The sequence below is a fragment of the Neovison vison genome, chromosome 6 (genome assembly GCF_020171115.1).
Source record: "Neovison vison isolate M4711 chromosome 6, ASM_NN_V1, whole genome shotgun sequence".
Taxonomy (NCBI): Eukaryota; Metazoa; Chordata; class Mammalia; order Carnivora; family Mustelidae; genus Neogale; species Neogale vison.
The window spans coordinates 132,188,720-132,207,724 of NC_058096.1; the positions used below are offsets into that span (position 1 = coordinate 132,188,720).

At 42.5% G+C, this 19,005-nt stretch overlaps 1 protein-coding gene across 4 annotated transcripts in view; it reads right to left on the reverse strand.

Moving 5' to 3' along the window:
• Positions 1 to 19,005, reverse strand: part of NEK11 (NIMA related kinase 11) — a 256,169-nt gene that overhangs the window by 37,731 nt on the left and 199,433 nt on the right. For 3 of the 4 annotated variants that reach the window (XM_044252388.1, XM_044252389.1, XM_044252391.1), the window contains one exon: positions 6,604 to 6,700. In XM_044252388.1, coding sequence (XP_044108323.1) covers positions 6,604 to 6,700 — 97 coding nt within the window. The remainder of the gene's footprint in view (positions 1 to 6,603; positions 6,701 to 19,005) is intronic. The other variant, XM_044252390.1, reaches the window with a different exon arrangement.

Sequence of the window (19,005 nt, forward strand, 5' to 3'; positions counted from 1 at the left end):
ACTATATATACAATATACTAAAAAAGTGAATTTTCTTGTTCACATTTGTCAAATTTTATAGAACTGTATACTAAAAAAGGTGAGCTTTATTAAATATAAGTTATACCTTCCTTACTAAGTAAATAGGACACAAGTAAAAGTCTAAAAAACTGAGACTTTAAAAGCATAAATGTATTTTTATATTATATTTGGCTTTTATTAAGATTGATCCTAATTCATACTCTGGTAACAAACTCCCCCCAGGGTGAAATCCTTTGGATTTAGTGCTTCTCAAATTTTAATATGTATATGAATCTCCAAAGAACTTACTAAAATGCACATTCTAATTTAGGAGTGGTAAGGGCAGAGATTCCACATTTCTCAGAAGTTTCTAAGTGATGTCAGTGCTGTAGGTCTATGGAGCACACTCTAAGCAGTGAAGCCGAGGACACTAGTCACATTACTAATGTTCATTCATGCTGAAAAACACCTTTGTGATATGATACATCGTCTTGGCCTTTGTGTGTTAAAGGACTGGTCCTTTCCACAACAGTGTCACTTACTATCCTCAGAGCTGGAAGCTGAACAACTGGGCCATTCTCTAGCTAGGCCTGGAATCAAATCCAGCTAATAGTTGTAAAGAAAACTTGTCAACAAAAGTCCAAAAACCCCTGCCCTGAGGGTTCAAGCTTCAGGAGGCCCATGAAGCCACAGTGGCCTATGAAGCCACAAAGACCCATCCATCCAACCAATCATCCATCCATCCTTCCATATATGAATAGAACCTCTCTTCAAATGTGCATGGAAATTACTTAGTCAGAAAGGAAGTCAATACTGACTTCTTGAGATTCTGCGGACTATGAGTGGCACCACCTCACAGCTGCTGGGAGCCCAGTGCTGCCTGTGCCTCCAGCAGGGAGTTTCATCTGTGGAGTGGTGTCCCAGCAGAAGTAAGAAGTAGCCGTGACAGGAAACTGAGTGCTGGAGGATGATGGTAAAGGGCTGGTTTTATATTCAACAACTTCCTAACACTTTCCCAAAGAACTGACGCTTCTTTTTCCATGCTTAAAAAAAACCCACAAAAACCACTATATAAATATCTTCACAGCTTCTTCGCCCACAAATGCCCTGAAGGATAAAACATCACTTAGCAGAGTAACACATGCCGATACTTTCAGATACTTCACTTGGGGCTTTTTAAGAGGAAGTAACCACATGTATATTGAGAATCTTATGAGCTAACATTTATTGAGCACTTACTACGTGCTGTGAAGTATCCTAAGTGCAAGTCATGCATTCATAATCTCAACAGGACATCACCTCACAACAATCCCATGTAGCAGGAACCACTATTGGCTCTTCTTTATGGAGGAGAATTCTCAGGCACAAGGAGGCTGTCTAATTTGTCCAAGGATGCACACTAGTAATAATAAGAAGAGATATAAACTCAAGCAGCTGCTGTCTCTCTGCCCCATACCTTCCCCCACCTGAGCACTATGCTAGGGTCTTCTCTATGCCTGGCACTGCATATGTGAATGCTCACTAAGCCTCAGGGTCTCCCATTTGGGAGAACTTGAAGAAACATGGTGTTAGGATCACCACATGTGTTGCTCCCCAATTTCCTTATAGAGCTTCGCTTTCTCACAGTAGGAGATGATGAAGCCACTGGCCTGATAGCCTTATATCATCACACAGTAAGCCTGGAGGGGCACTGATAACTGAGCTGGAAGGTTTGTTCTACCCTAGATCTTACCATCCTTATGTAAAGATGGGGAAGGCTGTGGAATAGCAGTTTGGGGAGGGAAGTCAGGGGTTCAGTTTTGGACATCCTGAGTCTGAAATGCCTCATGTACGTCCAAAAGGGAGATGTTAAGGAGCAAGTTCAAATTCACATATTACTGCTGAGTGAAATAAGTCAATCAGAGAAAGACAATTATTATATGATCTCCCTGATATGAGGAATTTGAGAGGCATGACAGAAGGTTGTTGGGGGAAGAGAGGGGAAAAAAATGAAACCAGATGGGACTGGGAGGGAGACAAACCATAAGAGACTCTTACTTTCATGAAACAAACTGAGGGTTGCTGGGGTTGGGCGTGGTGGTAGGGATAGCGTGGCTGGGTGATGGACACTGGGGAGGATATGTGCTATGGTGAGTGCTGTGAATTGTGTAAGACTGACGAATCACAGACCTGTACCCCTGGGGCAAATAATACATTATATGTTAATAAAAATAAAAAATAAAAAAAATTCACATATTATTGAAAAATAAACGGATGACAAGATATGGTGAATGGGACTCAACATGGGAGAATAGTTGGGAGTAGAGATAAAGCAAGGTTTACCATTGGTTGATAATTGTTGGTCTGACTGATGAGTCCATGGGGATTAATTATACTATTCTGACTACTTTTTGTATGTCTGCAAGTTCCCAAAGTAAATTTTTAAAAATTCAGAAGGAGGGGCGCCTGGGTGGTGCTGTCGATTGAGCATTTGACTCTTGGTTTTGGCTCAGGTCCTGACCTTGGGTGGTGAGACTGAGCCCCAACTGGGCTTGCACTCGGCATGGAGTCTGTTTGGGATTCTCTCTCCTTCTCTCTCTGCTCCTCTCCCCACACCCCACTCTCATTCCCTCTCAAATAAATAAATCTTTAAAAAAAATTCAGAAGGACACAGAATCACTTATATAGAATATCATACAAAATGTAAAACCTAGATCTAATCATAAAGGAATATGAGACAAACCCAAATTGAGGGACAGCCAACAAAATAACCCACCTGTACTCTTCAAAAATGTCATGAAAAATAACAAAAAACTAAGGAACTGTTTCAGAGTAAATGATACCAAAGACACAAAGCAACTATATGAAATGTGTGAAACTGGCTTGTATCCCGGATCACAAAAAATTTGCTATAAAGGACATTATTTGGTCAATCCATGAAATTTGAATGTTGATTAGTATATTATATAATATATATCAATTTGAAATATCTTAAGTTTAATCATCTACTGAGGTTATATATGAGAATGCCCCCATTCTTAGGAGTTTCACATGTAAATATTTAGGTGTGAAAAATCATGATAAAAAAATTTATTCCCAAATTTCACAGTAACAATAACAATTATATTAATGTATAAATATATGTCTACATTATATAAATAGATATGAAGAGATTATGCAAATGTGGCAAAATGTTACCGACCGGTGAATCTAGGTGAAGCACATGTCAGTATTTATCATGCTATTCATTCAACATTTCTATAGGCTTAATCTTTTTCAAAATCAATTTTTTTTGGTTTTTCTTTTGAAGATTTTATTTATTTATTTGAGAGAGAGAAAGTGAGAGAGAGCATGAGAGGGAAGAAGGTCAGAGGGAGAAGCAGACTCTCCATGGAGTTGGGAGCCCGACGTGGGACTTGATCACAGGACTCTGGGATCATGACCAGAGCTGAAGGCAGTCGCTTAACCAACTGAGCCTCTCAGATGCCTCTCAAAACCAATTTTTAAAAAATTAACATGATTAACCTGATACAGTCAGTATTCCTAAAATATATCCCTTTCATTTCCTTCCTTATATTCTTTTGAATAAAAAGCGATCTTCTTTACTCCTTAATGATAGGTACTGAATACTTGACTTTTCCTCAAGAAGGCCTCTTGTATGTATCAGTTTTCTCTGCATTACATCACTTACTCATCACAGCAGGTGCTGCAGGTACTCTCCGGCCGCTGGGGGTACCACTGGTGGAGAACCTTGGCCAAAGAATGTCTTGCTGAGTCACAGTCCCTTCCCAGGACAGCCCACATCCAGGGCTTATTGACTTGGGGCTGTAGAGGCCTGGCCTTCTAGCCCCAGTTCAGGAGGGTTCTATGGAGCCATCCCTGCTTCAGAGCTCTCTGTAGGGTCCACTGAGGCCTCCAGTGAGACCGTGTCACAGCCTGATGTGTCCCTGTGCCCAGTCCCTTTCCTTCCCCTCCTTGCTACATGTGGCGGCCTCATGAACACTCCCTCACAAATCTCCCGCACAGTAATCCCCACCTCCAAGTCTACCTTCCCAGGGACCCAACTTTGACCATTTTGCAGATGAGGAAACAGAACCTTTGAAAATTACTTGCCTAAGGTCAGAAAGCCATTTATTGGTGAAGCCATGACTTGGACTCCAAATCTGTTGGCTTCCAGCCTTCCTTCCCTTCTATTTACCTTTCCAAATTCCACCTCTCTTAAGGACAAAGCTAAGTTCCCACTTCTCCCAGAGGCCTCCCTGACTTCCCCTTTCTGAGCTCAAAGCTCTCACTGTCTGCTCCATTTGGCACATGGGCATGGTCCCTCTTGGAGGCTCTTCTGAACTGTTATCTCATATTACAAAACCATTGTGTTGTCATTTAGCTTTCCACCTTGAAGTTTAGTGCTTTGTCTGCCTTGTAAGTTCCTTGGGATACAGGTCATTCATTACTCTTTATGTCCCAACAGTTGTCCACACGCAGAGCACACAGTACATTACTGGGCAAAGAATGTGAAACAATGGCAAGATCCCCTCTCTTCTGGCTGTGTTCTAAGTCTTTGAACAGGAAGCATAATATCCTCAAAAGATACTCAGCCCTGTGGCTTCAATTTCCTTTTTGTCTTTTCTGGAATGGTACAGGGCTTTGTGACGTGGGGTATGAGGGGATGGCAGGTTATTCTGCCAAAGAAGCAATACCAACCATGGGGAAAGAATCCAAACTCTATAAGCCAGAAAATAACTGGTCAAATTCAAATTTAGTCAAGCAACAAGGAGGGGGAAAAAAAAAATACCAGGGCTGAAATCGCTAGAACATATCTTTGTCATTTATTTTGCCAGAACTACTTTCATTTTAATTATTTAAAGCATTTCATAATATGCTAGCAAATGGGATGTTATGTACTCTGCAAAATTAATGAAGTCTTAGATCAAAAATCCCACAATACCACATTATTAAATTTTAAGGGCAAAGTAGTTAAGTAGCTTTTCTTTGAAGATTATCAACTGGGAGATTAACAAAGCCTTCTCCATCATCTCCTCTGAGCAAGAAAAAGTGGAAGAAAGCACAGGCAAGAAAGTTTAGTCCAAACCCCTTCTCACTTCCAGCTCCTGGGTGGCACTTGTTACCATGGTAACTCGGTTACTAGGGGGCCACTCAGACAGAAGCAGGCCTTGAAACAATAAGCATGTGAACACATTACCAGCTTTAGGGTTAGAAATAATTTTCAGCACTTTTTTCTCCTTTGCTTTCAAACATGAATCCATATGGTGATGTATGGTGTTGCAAGAGCAATATAAACACAAATTGACTGAAATATAATACTTGCCAAACTTCCCTAACAGTGCATGAGCACCACCAACACAGGAAGTCAAATTTAGAAATTTTCTGAGTTGGGACATCTGCAAGAGGGGTCTTCAAACTATAGAGCCCATAGGCCAAATCTCTGGTCTGCCACCTATTTTTTTACATCTTGTGAGCTAAGAATTGTTTTTACATTTTTAAGTGGTTGAAAAAAATCAAAATAATGTTTTGTGATACCTGAAAATTACACAAAATTCAAATTTCAGTCTAAAATAATACTTTTTGAAGCACAGCCATGCTTATGTAATCATATGTTGTCTAAGGCTTCTTCTTCTTTTTAAAAATATTTTATTTATTTATTTATTTATTTATTTGAGAGAGAGAGTGCACACACACAAGCAGGAGTAGGGGCAGAGGGAAAGGGAGAGGCAGACTCCTTGCTGAGGAGGGAGCCAGATCTGAGGCTACCTCTGAGTCCTGGGACTCTGAGATCATGACCTGAGCCGAACGCAGACTGTTAAACCACTGAGCCACTCAAGTGCCCCTAAGGTTGCTTTTGTGTAACAATAGCAGAGTTAAGTAATTGTGACAGAAACCCTACAGCCCACAGAGCCTAAACTATTTACTATCTATCCCCCTGCAGAGAGAATTTGCCAACCACTGATCTAGAGACATGAATTGTACAGGAAAATTTAGACTAGGAGGCTGGGTATTTCTCCTTTGCCAAGAAGTCTGTAACAGGTGCTGTCTTTATTCTTTAGGGCTGCTGTAAAATACCATAGACTGGGTAGCTTTTCAACAAAGAAATGTGTTGCTCACAGCTCTGGGGGCTGGGAAGTCCAAGATCAAAGCACCCACACACTTGCCTTCTGGTGAGGGCCACCCCTTCCGCTCTTCCTGGTTCAAAGCCACCACCTCCTCCCTGTGTCTCCACACGGCAGAAGTGGCTGGGGAACTCTCTGGAACCTGCGCTATAAGGCACTAATCCCATTCAAGAGGCCTGATGATTTACACACTTTCCAAATGCAAACTACTAATACCATCTCCTCTGGAGATTAGGATTTCAACATATGCATTTAGGGGAGGGGTGGGTACACACTCAGACAAAGCTTTCTTCTTATATTTTTAAGTTTGAGTTTTCCACACAGATGCAGCCCTTTCCAACTGATTTTTTTTTTTACACATTTCATTCACCTTCACTTCTAGAAAAGCACAGATATTATTTTCAAGACCAAGAGGAATAGCGTTACATGATAGGATCACACTCTATGTCAACAGGGCTCACACTCCACTCTCCTAGGGCTCAGGTGACATGCAACTTACTCCCTCATGTGTTTCATCTTGCTCCTGGCCGCTGGGCTGTTGAACACCATTGGTCTCGGGGACACGTCTGCAGCTGTGCTGGTGACGGTCCTTGTATCTGAAAAATCAATGCACAGCACTTACTGACATCATCAGCACTCCAGCAACTTGGAGGCAGCATTCAAGGGCAATCAGAAAACAGAAGTTAATCCACCTTTGCCACTAGGTAATGCTATATTAATTGGAGATGAATTCAATTATGACATGCACATTAAGGAGATTTATGCCTAATGACAAGATTATTTATAGTTTTAATATACACAAGGAATTCTAGGACCAAGCCTCTCTCCAAAAGGATTATTTAAACAGAACACCATTATTTAAAAGATGGGCTTTATATTAGCAAACTCGCAGGGAAACGCACTGATGGCAAAGCCAGCATTCCTGAGGAGCCCTTGGCAGGCACTTTCAGCAGGTGTGGTATTGGCTCAGATGGCTGAGACAGTTTTTCTAATAGACTTAGTTTTCCCTTTATCTTAATCCCACATCTCAGCATTGCTTTTTTGCAATGGAAAGCAAGATGCTGACTGGGGGCATTCACCTACAGCCGTGAACTTCAGCAGAATGCAGCAGAAGGTCAAAACTGGGTTCATGAGGTAAAGCATTACTAACGAGAGCTGCAGTGTTAATGAAATCTGCTGAGAGAGCTCCAGCTTCTACTGATAAACCCCGGAGGCTCTCACAAGGCATGTTGGAACCTTAGGGAAAGAAATAGTCCATCAAGTGAAACCACACGATTTTCCATTAAGAAGCCAATGTGGGCCCCTGAGCAAGGGCTGGGGTCCTCCAGAATAGGGTTTGTATAATATCTTTCCTGGAGCTGGGGCAGAATCTGCCTGTACATTCCTTATACCCCCCACCAGGTGCCTCATACTCCATCAGGAGAAAAAAAAAACATGGAACGGCCTAATATTCATTTATAAGTTCTATCCACATAGTTGCTATGTCCCAGAAGGGACCCATGTTGGGACATTCCCACTCTTCCCACCCGATTTCTTGTAACACGTGACTGATTTAGGGACCAAAGGAGGGAGTGACAGCCAGTTCCCATATTACATATTAGCAAAGCTTTCTTCTTATATTTTTTTGAAAAATTAAATGCAAATTCTAATATTCTTAAATATACCTTTCTTTTGTACACCCCCCTGGAGGGCGTGCATCTCATTTTGAACCGCTCTCTCTTATGGCTGTCGTTGAGATGAATACTCTCCTATTTAACTCTTTGTCAGAATCTCTGATCTTTTCTCAGCCTCTACCCCTAGATGTGGAGGGACTGGATCGACAGGTATGAATTCTATAAAGGGCGCCTTCACACATAGTTAAATAAACACCCTGCTCTTCCTGGTACATTGCCAGTTATGGTCCCACTTTAAGACACAAGTGCCAGTGTGTGATTGCTCCCCTTCTGCTCACTCCTGGAGATTACCCCTTCCACACGGAGACTTGCTCAGCCTTCCCCGGCCTCAGATAGAAGCTTTACTTCAGCTTTCCCCTCCCACCAGCTCTGGCCAGGACAGCTGCTTTTCCCCAAGGAAAGCTTTTGTGAGGAGGAGAGGTGGCACAGGGGGGTTCGTTTCATGTTCTTGTTGGTTGCTTTTTATAATCAACTTTCCTAGATCCTGAGAAGTTACTAAAACAATAAACATGCCATGCCAAGTAAAACATAAGTCTTCTGCCAGGACTGAAAAGAAGGTGCTGCTTTCCCTTCTCTTCCAGAGAGCTGGTGAGTCCTGAAGACTTAATGCAAATAAAGGTCAAAGAAATTTTCAGGAGAGCTGCAGTTTATTCTAATGTGGCCACGATGCCCCTCAGTAGGGCTCTCAGCTTTGCTGGGAAGATGTTAAGCCTTGAGCCCAAGAGTAGAAATCAGGGCAAATAACATTTCAAGCACCAGCGCTGGCAAAACCCGGTGCTCAGAGCAATTCCTTTTTTAGTTTGTCTTATTGGCCAGGCTTTTTCCTCCCCATCCCACCTTTCACCATGAATAGCCGTAGCTTTATGTCAAAGAGAAGGACAGCACATTTAGCAATCACAATAAAAATGACTACACTATAATCATAGACTTCAGCTTATTAGCTGAATCCCAGAGTCACTGAATCTGAGTGTGTTCTAGACCCCTGCTTTCAAACTTTAATGCGATATGAATCACCTAGAGATCTCGTTAAAAACGTAGATTCTGCCTTAGTAGATGTGGGTAGGACCTGGAATTCTGCATTGCAAACAAGCTTCCAACTAATACCAATGTTGTTAGTCCTCGGGCCACTTTTTGACAAGGCTCTAGATGGGCTAGTTACCTAATGTGTGGGGCCCATAGCTGAATGACAGCACAAGGCCCCCCTTTCAAAAGGCAAGAGAAAAGCTGATTTCTTTCTTCTGTTTCTCTCTGTGGACTTGTTTTTGTTTTTCTTTTTAAAGATACTAAGACTATGGTTTTTGTCTTTTTTTTTCTAAAGATTTTATTTACTTATTTGAGAGAGAGAAAATGAGAGAGAGGGCATGAGAAGGGGAAGGGTCAGAGGGAGAAACAGACTCCCTACCGAGCAGACAGCCCGATGCAGACTTGATCCCGGGACTCCAGGATCATGACCTGAACCAAAGGCAGTCACTTAACCAACTGAGCCACCCAGGCACCCCTGTGGACCTGTATTTTTATGGGGCATTTAATGTTCTCCCTCAGGAACAGGAACAGATACTCGCAAGGAGGGTGAAGACCCTTGCAGGGGCTCAAGGGCCCCACCAGCCCCTGATCCCTCCTATCTGTGCACACGCCCCCATAAGGAAAGGAGGGTGGTGGGGGCCAGTAGTTAGGGAGTGGGTGATGGAGAACTTTCCCAAGTGGGGGGCTGGTGGCAGCATACAAGTGAGTCTTCAAGCCCCCAGCATAGGTTCCATTGTCCCATTAGACTTCACTCATAAAACCACAAATCCAAAGATAAAATTACTAGGGATTTTACTAAACGCCAAGTGCAAGGCCCTCCTCCTGAGTCTGGGACACCATGCAACTGCACTGGTTGCAGGCCCGTGAAGCTCCGGTTCCAGAGCTCTGCATTCTCAGACTTAAAAAGTAGATGAATCCTTAATCCTTGTGATTTTCTAAAATTAATAGTTTTTTATTTAATTTCAACAGAAGGTTCATGGCCTTGGAAATAGTACATATATGCAAGACACGTAATGCTAGGTGCATGTATGGATTCACAAATTTCCTACAAGAACAATAGAACTGGCCAGTCTATTCCACCAGTGGTGAGTTCTGAAGATGTTTGACTCGGGTGCGCCTCTGGGAAAAGCCTTGTGGTAGGTGTTAAGTGGCTTTGACTTCAGCCTCAAGCCAGAGAAGAGCAAGGGATCAAATGGCAACCATGTCCTGCTTCCTTCTACCCACTCAGTGCGTGGGCTGTGTGTTCCTTACAAGGGGACTGTGACCCCATTAGAATAAAGGGAGGGTGACTATGGTCATGCCATGGAGAATTCCACTGTGCTCCTGGTTCAGACTACGGGTTCATCTTAAAATGGAGGGTCCAGACATTTTGAAAAGAATGTGGTGACAGGAAATGTAACATGGAAGAGTGAGTTCTCGCTTCCTTCCTCCATCCCCATCCTTCCCTGGAAGAGGTAGGACCTGTCACATTAGGGAAACATAGCTGCAAAGAGATGCCACTTGGTGGTTCTTGTGAGTTTCCTTTTAAATCAACTATGCTCTTCCCTCATGTCATTGAGCCAGGGATCTGTCTCCCTCAAATTCTCGTCTCTCTACTCTGAGCCCTGTCACAGGCAGCTCTCTCCTGTCCTTCTTTCCTGGGTCCCATACTTCCACAGCTCACCTCAGCTTTCCATCTTTAGTCCCTGTACCTTCCTGTCTCTGGTGTGGGACTTGTATTTTGGTACTTAGTTCATGGTCTTTTAAAAATTTAATTTCTATCCAAATTCATCTCAATTCATCATTAAAAAAAAAATAGTGATGGCTAGCCCCTTTTTAGTAGACAAGTGCCAGGCCCTGTGCTGAGCAGCTTCCCTTATCATGTCATGTGAGGGTCCTGGGAAGTAGGCATATTTTTCAACGAGTGAGTTTTGAGACAGTAAGTAACTTACCCAAGTTCATTACAACTGACACATGACATAGCTGGAAATGACACATGGCGAAGCCTGAAACCAGGCTTTTTAAAAAAATTCCACAGTCCTAGGTGTTGGTGACCCTACTAGAACCTTCCCAGAGCACATATCCATTCTACAGCAGCCACTGGACCAGGTGTTAGCTGAGGCGCTGCCTGCCATGGTTTGCTTTCTAACACTTGTAGTCACAGAGATGTATCTGTTACTCCACTCCCTTATACTTTTCCAGCCAGTTAGTAAGCTCCCTGAGTATACAGATTATGTCCTGTTTATCTTTATTATTTTTTTTACCTCTTAATCCATTTTTAAGTGTACAATTCAATGGCATCAAGGACATTTGCCATGTGCAACTATCAACACTACCTATTTCCAAAACTTTTGCATCACCCCAAACAGAAACTCTATAATCATGAAACAAAAATTCCCCACGCACCTCTCCCCCAAGTCCCTACTCATCTCTAATCACTTCCTGTGTCTGTGAATTTTACTGTTCTAGATAAATGATTTCATGTAAATGAAATCATACAATATGTGTCCTTCTGGATCTGGCTTATTTCACTAAGCATACTATTTTCAAGGTTCATCAATGTGTGGCATTAGCAAGACTTCCTCTTATGGACAAATAATATTTATTGTATGTATACATCACATTTTGTTTATCCATTCATCTGTTGATGGACACGAGTTATTTCCACTCTTTGGGTATTATGAGTAATGCTACAATAAACATTGGCATACAAGTATATGAGTACCCATTTTCTATGGTTTTGAGTGTGTATCTAGGAGAGGAATTGTTGGGTGGTATGGAAATTCTATATTTAGCTGATTGAGGAGTCACCAAACTGTTTTCCACAGCAGCTACACTATTTTACCTCCCCACGATTAGTGTGTGAGGATTCTCCACATCTTCACCAACACTGTCGCTTTCTGGTTTTTAAACTATAGCCATCCTAGTGGAAGTGAAGTGGCATCTCAGTGTGGTTTTGATTTGCATTTCCCTAATGACTTCTCATGTGGTTATTGGCCATTTATGTATCTTCTTTGAAAAAATATCTATTCAAATCCTTTGCCCATTTAAAAATTGAGATGTTTGTATTTTTGTTGTTGAGTTGTAGTTATTTACTATAGATATTAAACTTCCATTTAATATATTATCTGTAATATTTTTTATTTTGTTCATCTTTGTACCTCCAAAGTTCATCAGCATAAGGCATGTATCATATTAAATTTATACCCAAGTATTTCATTCTTTTTTGGGTGGAGGGTCACTTTTCACATTTTATTGGCCACAGGGGAGGCCACCAGGGAGGGGGCCACAGGAGACAGGGCCATATCACTGGAGGTGCTCACAATTTCTTCAGCTACTCTAAGCTTGGGCCCTGGGGATTCTGGGGGTGGCTGGGCACATTGGACATGTTTCCATCATCTCTGGGGATAGGGGCCACTGGATAGTTGTAGGGTGTGGCCTGGTTGATCATGATGTATATTTGGTGGATAGGCTGAGAGTTGGCAGAATTATAGTAAGGACCCCACCAGCAGCAGCATCATGGTCCTGGCATCTTTGAGGAAGGGAGCCAGTCTCCTGGCCATCTTCGTCACAGCAGTGACCTATACCTAAGTATTTTATTCCTGATGCTATCATAGATAGAATTGTTTTCTTAATTTCATTTTTGAAATGTTCATTGCTATGTATAAAAATACAATGGTTTTAGTATACTGATTTTGTATCCTGCAATCTTGCTTAATTTCTTTATTAGAAATTTATTAGAAAATCCACTAGAAACTATTAGTGCTAATAGTTTCTAGTGGATTTCTTAGGGTTTCCTATGCACAAGAGCATGTTATCTGCAAATAGAGATGGTTTACTTCTTTTCAAACTGGATGCCTTTTATTTCTTCCCCTTGCCTAATTTCCCTCTAGCACACTGCTAAATGGAAGTGGTGAATGAAGTTTTTGTCTCGTTCCTGTTCTTAGGGGAAAAACATTAATTCTTACATCATTAAGTATGAATTAGCTATAGGTGTGTTCATAAATGCTCTTTATTAGGTTTAGGAACTTCCTTTCCATTCTTGGTTTCTTGAGTGTTTTTTATTAAGAAAGGATGTTGGACTTTGTCAAATGTTTTTTCTGCATCTATTGAGATGATCATATTGTTTTTGCCCTTTATTCTACCTGTATGTTTTATTTCTTAATTGATTTTCTGATGTTAGATGACCCTTGCATTCTTCAGATAACTCCTACTTGGTCAACAAGTACAATCCATTTTTTTTCTTAATGTTGCTGGATTCATTTTTGTAGTATTTTGTTGATGATTTTTGCACATATATTCCTGATGGATATTGGCTCTTAGTTTTGTTTCTTCTTGTGATGTCTTAGTCTGGTTTTGGTATCAAAGAACGGCTTCATAGAAGAAGCTGGGAAGTGTTGGCTCATATTCCATTTTTTGGAAGAGCTTGTAAAGACTTGGTATTAATTCTTCTTTGAATATCTGGCAGAATTCACCAGGGAAGCCTTCTAGTTTTTAGTTTACTAATTTGATCTACTTGTTAGAGATCTATTCAGATTTTTTGTAATTGACTCAGTTTTGGTAATTTGTGTTTTTCTAGACATTTTTCTATTTCCTCCAACTTATCTAATTTGCTGGCATACTGTTGTCCATATATGCCCTTATAATGTTTCATTTCCTTAAGGGTGGTAGTAATGTCCTTCCTTTAATTCCTGATTCATGAATTTGAGTCTTATTTCTTACTTCTTTGGACATTATGGCTAAAGATTTATTAATTCTGTTGATCCTTTAAAAGGGTTTTTGGTCTTGTCAGTGTCTTCTATTATGTCTAGTTGTTATTTCATACATTTCCACTCTAGTCTTTATTATTTCCTCCCTTCTGCTTGTTTTGGGTTTAATTTTCTCATCTTCTTCTAGTTTCTTAAGGGAGGGGTTCTATTTTAGATGCTCGAAGGTAGGAGTTAAATTCAAAGGTAATGTAGGGACATGTGGGTGGCTCAGTGGGTTAAAGCCTCTGCCTTCGGCGCAGGTCATGATCCCAGGGTCCTGGGATCGAGCCCTGCATCAGGCTCTCTGCTCAGTGGGGAGCCTGTTTCCCTTCCTCTCTCTCTGCCTGCCTCTCTGCCTACTTGTGATCTCTCTCTCTGTGTCAAATAAGTAAATAAAAATCTTTAAAAAAAATAAATTCAAAGGTAATGTAAATAGTAGCCATTGTTTTTAACCCAGAAAGAACTTGCAATATACTGGGGAAGACAGAGTATCTGTCTAGATGGTCACCAGGAGGGCTTTGTATGTTGACATAAGACACCATGCTACAAAGAAGGGTACTAAGGGTCTGTGGAAAAAGCTCTAACCTTTAAGTTAGAGGACCACAGTTATTGTTCTAGATCTACCCTCACTGGCTACAAAGCCCCTCAGGTCACCTCCATGAGCCTCAGTTCGCTCATAATATATTTAAGGAGTTTCACTAGACAGAGGACCTTCTCTCAGATGGAACTTTCTAAGATCTGGTATAAGACATCTCTCTGGACCTCCATGGAGTGGAATTTCTTTGGGAAGGCAACACTAATACTAATAACAACATGAAGAGAAACCAGAAGGACCAAATATTAAGAGGCAAATGGCTGGCAGCAACAGTCAGAGCTGCAGGCACTCTGAAACATCGGCAAAATCATCTCGAAGTCTTTCCCCACCTGCCAAACACAGGATAAGGAGGATTAGAACACTTGACACTACCCCTGGGGGATGTTTTGACAGTGAGATGAACACAAGATGCTATGAAGACACAGTCAGCAACCAGGAGCTGTGTTCTGTAAGGGGGCAGAACATAGCTCGTCATAGTAATATTGTCGGGCTTCCTCCTACTTCTGTGGTCTCTTACCAGCAGAGCTCTCTATTCTCCCCGAAGGAGCAACAGCTTGATGACTGTGACATTTCACCAGCAGAGAGAGATTCTTCTCTCATTTCCTTCAAAATTTCCCTTTACACATTTACTCTACTCATTTACTCCCCCCAGCTCTGTGCCTGGATGGATGACCTTGATAGTAAAAGTGAAAGCTTCATTTGCCCTCCCTGCAAAACCTCCTCCCACGTGGGCGATAAAGAGCTGATGCAAGGACTGCAGAGCTGGTCATTTTGGCAAACGAGATCCCACATAAGCACCTGGGACACTGCTTACTCAGGAATCCTTGCAGACACTGCCCTTCGTGCACCGTACGTGTAGGATGTTTCTCTCCTAATCTTTTACCCTCTCCTGTCCTGCAAGTGCCTCAGGAATACTCCAGAAATACAGTTGTCCCCTTGGCCCAAATTTTTGCAAAGGCATGTCCTCGTGGCCCATATTGTCCCCCTTACTCTTTGGAGTGGAACATGATGGAAGATTTGCCAATGGGCTGGCAAACTTTTTCGGTAGAGAGCCAAGTAGTTTTAGACTTGCAAGCAAACAATCTCTGTTGCGACTACTCAACTCTGCGGTTGTAGCATGAAAACAGCCATAGACAAGAGGTAAATAAAGGAGCATGGCTGTGTCCCAGTAAACTCTTATTCAAATACTGACACAGATTTGACCTATGGGCTGTAGTTTATCAACTTCTGGCCTAGACAATGGAGAAACTTCATGATTCTGAGCTGGAAGTGACTATAGACCTTTTCACGTCAACTTGTCTCATCTTATGGATGGGGAAACTGAGGCCAAGAGAGGCTGTGTGACTTACTCAAGGTCACAGAGCTATAAAGAAAGAGTCAGAGTCAGGACTAGAACTGTGGCTTCCTGACTGTCAAATGTGTGACCTTTCTAACCCGTCATAGAAGTGACACATCCAGATAAGGATTTTCATGAGCTGATTTTGAATAATCAGGAAATTATCAGACAAAAACCCTTCCTCCAAACGTTGAAATTTGGGGAGAACATGCCATCTGTCATCTCATCTCTCCACCTCTTCAGACGATGGCTCAGGGCTTGTTATGAAGGATCACAAACCAGGAGGGCATGTGAGAGCAGTGCCACTCTGCTGAGAGGCTTACCTGACCCTCATCTTTGTGAGGATTTTTCCTTGAGTTTCTCTTCTGATGGCAGTGGACCTCAGGATGTCAATAAAATTGCCTCAGAATCTGCAAAGCAGGCTGCTCTCTGTCTTCACCATGTTACCTCAACAACCCAGGGATAACGACACACCACCCCAATTTCCTTTCAAAGAAGGATCTGTTCCCCAGCTGCCTAGAGCACCGCACACAGCCAGCCTCCAGCTGTGGCCCCTACGGGACCTGCCTACGCTATAGAAAGCTGCCTTGCCCAAGATCATGCTGTTCCCATGTGGCCCACATTTAATGACCGACCATGGAAGAGGTAGAAAGCCTGGCCATTTTGGCCCAAGCAGACAATTACGATAAGTCCAGAACCCCCCGTGGATCTGAGCCAGGATTGTTGGGGCTGCATCACTGCACTGTTCCCCCTCTGCCTCACCCGTCCTTTCTGCAGGGCTCTCCTGAGGGCACTCCCAAGTAAGCATCCTGCCCACTTGATTTCATGTCAGAGGCTGCTTCTTGAAGAACCCAAGGCACAACAGAGGGGTGCTGGGTTTGGGAAGAAGTAGAGGCATGGAGGTGGTTGTCTTGGCAACATGAACAAGTTGAGCATTAAACATGAGCAATAAGAAAAATACTGATGGAACCCTTTACCCCTCCCCTTGAGTGATTCTTTCGGTATTGGCACAGGGCAACTCCATAGGCACAGGACAGCCGACACCACCTAGAGGAGTTGTTGCCAACTGTCAGCAGCAGCTGTGTTCAAGCCAGACCCCCTGAGGAAGCTGGTGAAAGAGGCAGTCAGGAAGAAAGAAGAAGGTCCAGGAAGAACAGCTTCCAGAAGCTTCCAGTGGAAAGGGAGTAGGGGCAAATTCAGAGGAGCACTGTGAGCTGCCTTAGAGTCCTGACTCTGTGATGTTTGCTAAGTTATAAAGTGCTCCAGTAAAGCTCAAATGCAATGATACACAGAAAGGTGCTGTTGTTGGTAGAGGCCCAGGATGAATTTACGCTGCCTCTCTCGACCCCACGGCACCCAGCCCAGTGCTTTGCACAGGGCAACTTCCCAGTAGCGCCCCACTGTCTCCACCAACACTACATTAGTTGGAAAAAAGTGGGTCATCCTGGGAAATAAACTTGCTACTCATAGGGGAGATAATAAATACCAGAAGATGGGAGATAAACTTTCTATTTTTACTACATGGTTATTTCACACAACAAATATTTAGCTGAACTGTATGGAAGATTAAAAACAACAGGAGTTCGGGGGTTTGCAAACGTTTATTTCCTTTTGAATGTACCAGAAGAGGCCTCTAAGAATAGCGCCTACCAGTACAGAAAAAAAAAAAAGAAGAAGAAGAAGAAGAAGAAGAAGAGTGTCTGTTTTATTTTAATAAGCAATTAAATACGGATACAGGTTGAGAAGAGATTTGTGGAAGCCAGACTCCTTTTTTGTGATGGGACGTTGGACTGGTTCAAGACTGGCTAAAATACTTAAGGTAAATGTGTCAGTTCTTCCCTCTTCTTTTGGGAGAAAAGAATCACTAAGTCATCCATGCTCACTGCAGACAAATTAGAAAACACAGAAAGGAAAAGCTGCTTAAGAGAACCATTGCTAACACTGTGGTGTTTCCAAAAGCGTGTGTGCACTCACACACACGTGTGTGTCAACTACAGCTTCGTACACGTCGTTATTTTATAACACCTTGTGTGCCAATAATGTGTAATGACACCATCATTTTTAATCAACTGTAAAAAACTTCTTTGTTCTAGAAGCTATGCTAGTCTCCATTTCTAGGCATTTATTTTGATTCCAATTTTTCACTCTTGTGACCAATACTGCCATGAAGACCTTCATATATTTATCTTTACACCCACCTCCCACCTCTATCTCTTCAAGATAAATTTCTAGGCAAGAACTTACTGGGTCAAAAAATAATTTGTTCTTTCAGGTTAATGTGATCTAAATGTTGAAAGAACATCTTTTTCTGGGTTGTAAATACCATTTGCTTCAGTGGGGTCATCATATATTAAAATTGAATGTGAGTCACCTTTATTAAAAACTTGATTTAATGTATCAGAATTTTTCAAAAGTCAGAATTTTCTTTCTAAAGCCATCACTGGAAGTGAAAGCACTCTCTTCCCTGACTTCCTAGCCCAGTGGATCTCAAAGTAGAGTCCCTGGACCAGCAGCAACAGCATCACGTGGGAACTAGTTAAAAATGCAGATTCTCAAGACCTCTCTCAAACCCATCGAAGTGGCAGTTCCAGGGGTGGGACCCAGGGAGCTGGGGAGTCTGATGTTGCCCGCTTATCCTCATTGATGCTCATTACCTCCTGCCTGCAGTTCTGGTCATTTGGTCTAGAGATGTTCATATCCCAAATTACCTGGAAATTCCCTGAAAATATGAACCATGACTCAGATTCCTTTTGTACCCTACCCCGGTTCTGTGCCAGGAAATGCTCACTCTAATTGACTTGTAGTTAAATGCAGCCTTACTCACATTTCCAACTTTTCACATAAATAACCTGAGGGTAGTCCTAAATAAACTAGAAAAGACACACTCTGCCCTAGCAGACAGATGGACAAACTCCCTGTCTGCCAGTGACATGGCTTTAGTAACCCACCAAACGTGACCTCAGAAAGCAAATGGTCTGGTACAGAATTACTGCCAGAAAGAACCACTCAACATTGTCCCCTTCGGAACAAGTCATCTCTAAAGTTCAAATGGCCAAGTTAATTTGCTCATTTTGGGGGGCCCAGGAGCAGCCACCTCACGTGGGAAGGCACAGCAATAGCCATCTGCGCTGCATGCAGCCAGACATAGCCAAGAGCATTCAGGAGCCGCTTCTGGGGCTGAGATGGACAACAGAGGGTCTGTGTCCTCCCACCTCTTGTCAGCTGAATGCTGTGGAACTGGGGTCTCAGCTGAGCACTCAGGAGCAAGTGTCTTGGTTTTTTCTGCAGGCAGGTGCGCACTCTGTCGAGTTGGCCCCCCTAGGTGGCAGGGCCATGGCACCCTCCATTCGGGACAAGGTTGCACCTTTTACTAGTGCAACCCTGACAATTGCTGTCCCAAGCAAATGGCTCCCTCTACAGTCAGCAACACAGAAGATAAATTGAAGATGGATTCCATTGAATCATCTACTCTGAGAAGTTTCCACAGAACACCCAAGGGCCGTCTCTCCCTCCACATCTCTTAGAACCAGAAAGTTCATTACTACAG